Here is a 3,283-nt window from a genome sequence, read left to right on the forward strand (position 1 = left end):
TGTACATACTTGATTATATTACGAAAGACTACGATGTACATACTTGATTACATTACGAAAGACTACAATGTACAAACTTGATTATATTACGAAAGACCACGATGTACATACTTGATTACATTACAAAAGACTACAATGTACAAAGTTGATTACATTACGAAAGACCACAATGTACATACTTGATTACATTACGAAAGACTACGATGTACATACTTAATTATATTACGAAAGACTAAGATGTACATATTTTATTACATTACAAAAGACCACGATGTACATACTTGATTACATTACAAAAGACTACGATGTACATACTTGATTACATTACGAAAGACCACAATGTACATACTTGATTACATTACGAAAGACTACGATGTACATACTTAATTATATTACGAAAGACTAAGATGTACATATTTTATTACATTACAAGAGACCACGATGTACATACTTCATTACATTACAAAAGACCACGATGTACATACTTCATTACATTACAAAAGACTACGATGTACATATTTGATTACACTACAAAAGACTACGATGTACATACTTGATTACATTACGAAAGACTACAATGTACAAACTTGATTATATTACGAAAGACCACGATGTACATACTTGATTACATTACAAAGACTACAATGTACAAAGTTGATTACATTACGAAAGACCACGATGTACATACTTGATTATATCACGAAAGACCACGATGTACATACTTGATTACATTACAAAAGACTACGATGTACATACTTGATTACATTACGAAAGACTACGATGTACAAAGTTGATTACATTACGAAAGACTACGATGTACATACTTGATTATATCACGAAAGACCACGATGTACAAACTTGATTACATTACGAAAGACTACGATGTACAAAGTTGATTACATTACGAAAGACTACGATGTACATACTTGATTACATTACAAAAGACTACGATGTACATACTCGATTACATTACGAAAGACTACGATGTACATACTTGATTACATTACGAAAGACTACAATGTACAAAGGTGATTACATTACGAAAGACTACGATGTACATACTTAATTACATTACGAAAGACTACGATGTACATACTTGATTATATTACGGAAAGACCACGATGTACATACTTGATTACATTACGAAAGACTACAATGTACATACTTGATTACATTACGAAAGACCACGATGTACAAAGTTGATTACATTACGAAAGACCACGATGTACATACTTGATTACATTACAAAAGACTACGATGTACAAAGTTGATTACATTACGAAAGACTACAATGTACAAAGTTGATTACATTACGAAAGACTAAGATGTACATATTTTATTACATTACAAAAGACTACGATGTACATACTTGATTATATTACGAAAGACTACGATGTACATACTTGATTATATTACGAAAGACCACGATGTACATACTTGATTACATTACGAAAGACCACAATGTACATACTTGATTACATTACGAAAGACCACGATGTACATATTTGATTACATTACGAAAGACTACGATGTACATACTTGATGTAAAATCTTTTCATCCCCCTCTGCTAGTCCTTGTATAGTAATGAGAGTGATGAACAACTGGTAGCTGATGTTAACACAATCATCTCCACAGACCATCAGTAGAGACTCAACACTGGTGGCTAGCCAGAACTGGCACAGAGACTGAAAACAGCACAATAAACACCTGAGATGTTTTTTATGTATTTATGTTAAAACTTGTTTCTATGCTACTGACACTAGATCAATTATTAAATAATGCATAAAAACAAAATGAAATAAATAAAAACATAAAATACTTCAAAAATAGGTTGTCTGAGTTGAAACACCTAGGACCTTTCCAAATAAAAGTTAATTAATAAGATCTTAATAACTTAACATTCTATCAAGAACTCACTAGCTGGACAATATATATGTAATAATTATTTTTTAAAAAAAGTGGAGGTTGGGAGTTTTACAGTTGTAGAATTTTAGGGTGGTTTAATTCTACTTTAAGGTTATATCTAAATATTAAGGGTAACTTCCTTCCCACAACTGGCTGCAGAGAGTGAAAGGCAGTAGGAGTCCAAAGAGTGAACTCCTAAACCTTAACTGATTCTCCACAGCCACTTACTAGTTTGACATCTGTATTTGGATCTTGTCTGATAGATGGTATAGCCCCAGTGCTTTGGGAGCTTTAAGCCACATACATTTCCTGCTATGAGTTAACGATGATGACAAGGATTGGTAATAGAAAAATATTTTTTTTGTTTTTTAGTCTCATTGTGAACATTTTTGATTTGTGTATATATACACACACATATGTACATACATACATACACGGGTTAACAGATCATGTTTATGTGTATAATGTAAAGTTAGACCCTTACATTCACTGCGTGTCGAATGTCCGGAGAAGCTAATGCATCAGCCAATTGTGGTAAACATGGACTCATTTCAATCCTTGGGCTCCCACCAATCATAGAAGCTAGCACCAGTAGAGCTCCCGATGATGTGCTCAGTGTTGGCAGGTAGACATGACACCAAGTTTCTGTCTTCACAAAGTACCCTAAAAGCTCAGCACTCTTCTGAACCTAAGAGGAATTTCACATAACCTTTCTTAAGAAGAAACAAAACTGCTGTAATATCTTTACTAATACCACACTGATAGATAATAATATCTTTACTAATACCACACTGATAGATAATAATATCTTTACTAATACCACACTGATGGATAATAATATCTTTACTAATACCACACTGATGGATAATAATATCTTTACTAATACCACACTGATGGATAATAATATCTTTACTAATACCACACTGGTAGATAATAATATCTTTACTAATACCACACTGATGGATAATAATATCTTTACTAATACCACACTGATGGATAATAATATCTTTACTAATACCACACTGATAGATAAAAATATCTTTACTAATACCACACTGATGGATAATAATATCTTTACTAATACCACACTGATGGATAATAATATCTTTACTAATACCACACTGGTAGATAATAATATCTTTACTAATACCACACTGGTAGATAATATCATCTTTACTAATACCACACTGGTAGATAATATCATATTTACTAATACCACATTAATTTTTATTATCCTCATCTTACCTAATCTAACCTTATACATTAATTTTTATTATCCTCATTATCTTACCTAATCTAACCTTATACATTAATTTTTATTATCCTCATTATCTTACCTAATATAACCTTATACATTAATTTTTATTATCCTAATTA

The 3,283-nt window shown here is 31.4% G+C and overlaps 1 protein-coding gene across 1 annotated transcript in view; it reads right to left on the bottom strand.

The window, feature by feature from the left end:
• Window positions 1-3,283, bottom strand: part of LOC106470876 (dynein assembly factor 5, axonemal-like) — a 17,475-nt gene that overhangs the window by 7,891 nt on the left and 6,301 nt on the right. Inside the window, exons 5-6 of the mRNA XM_013931453.2 lie at window positions 2,391-2,594; window positions 1,540-1,686 (exon numbers count right to left, since the gene is read on the bottom strand). Coding sequence (XP_013786907.1) covers window positions 1,540-1,686; window positions 2,391-2,594 — 351 coding nt within the window. The remainder of the gene's footprint in view (window positions 1-1,539; window positions 1,687-2,390; window positions 2,595-3,283) is intronic.

The sequence above is a fragment of the Limulus polyphemus genome, unplaced genomic scaffold (genome assembly GCF_000517525.1).
Source record: "Limulus polyphemus unplaced genomic scaffold, Limulus_polyphemus-2.1.2 Scaffold4262, whole genome shotgun sequence".
NCBI classification, from domain to species: domain Eukaryota; kingdom Metazoa; phylum Arthropoda; class Merostomata; order Xiphosura; family Limulidae; genus Limulus; species Limulus polyphemus.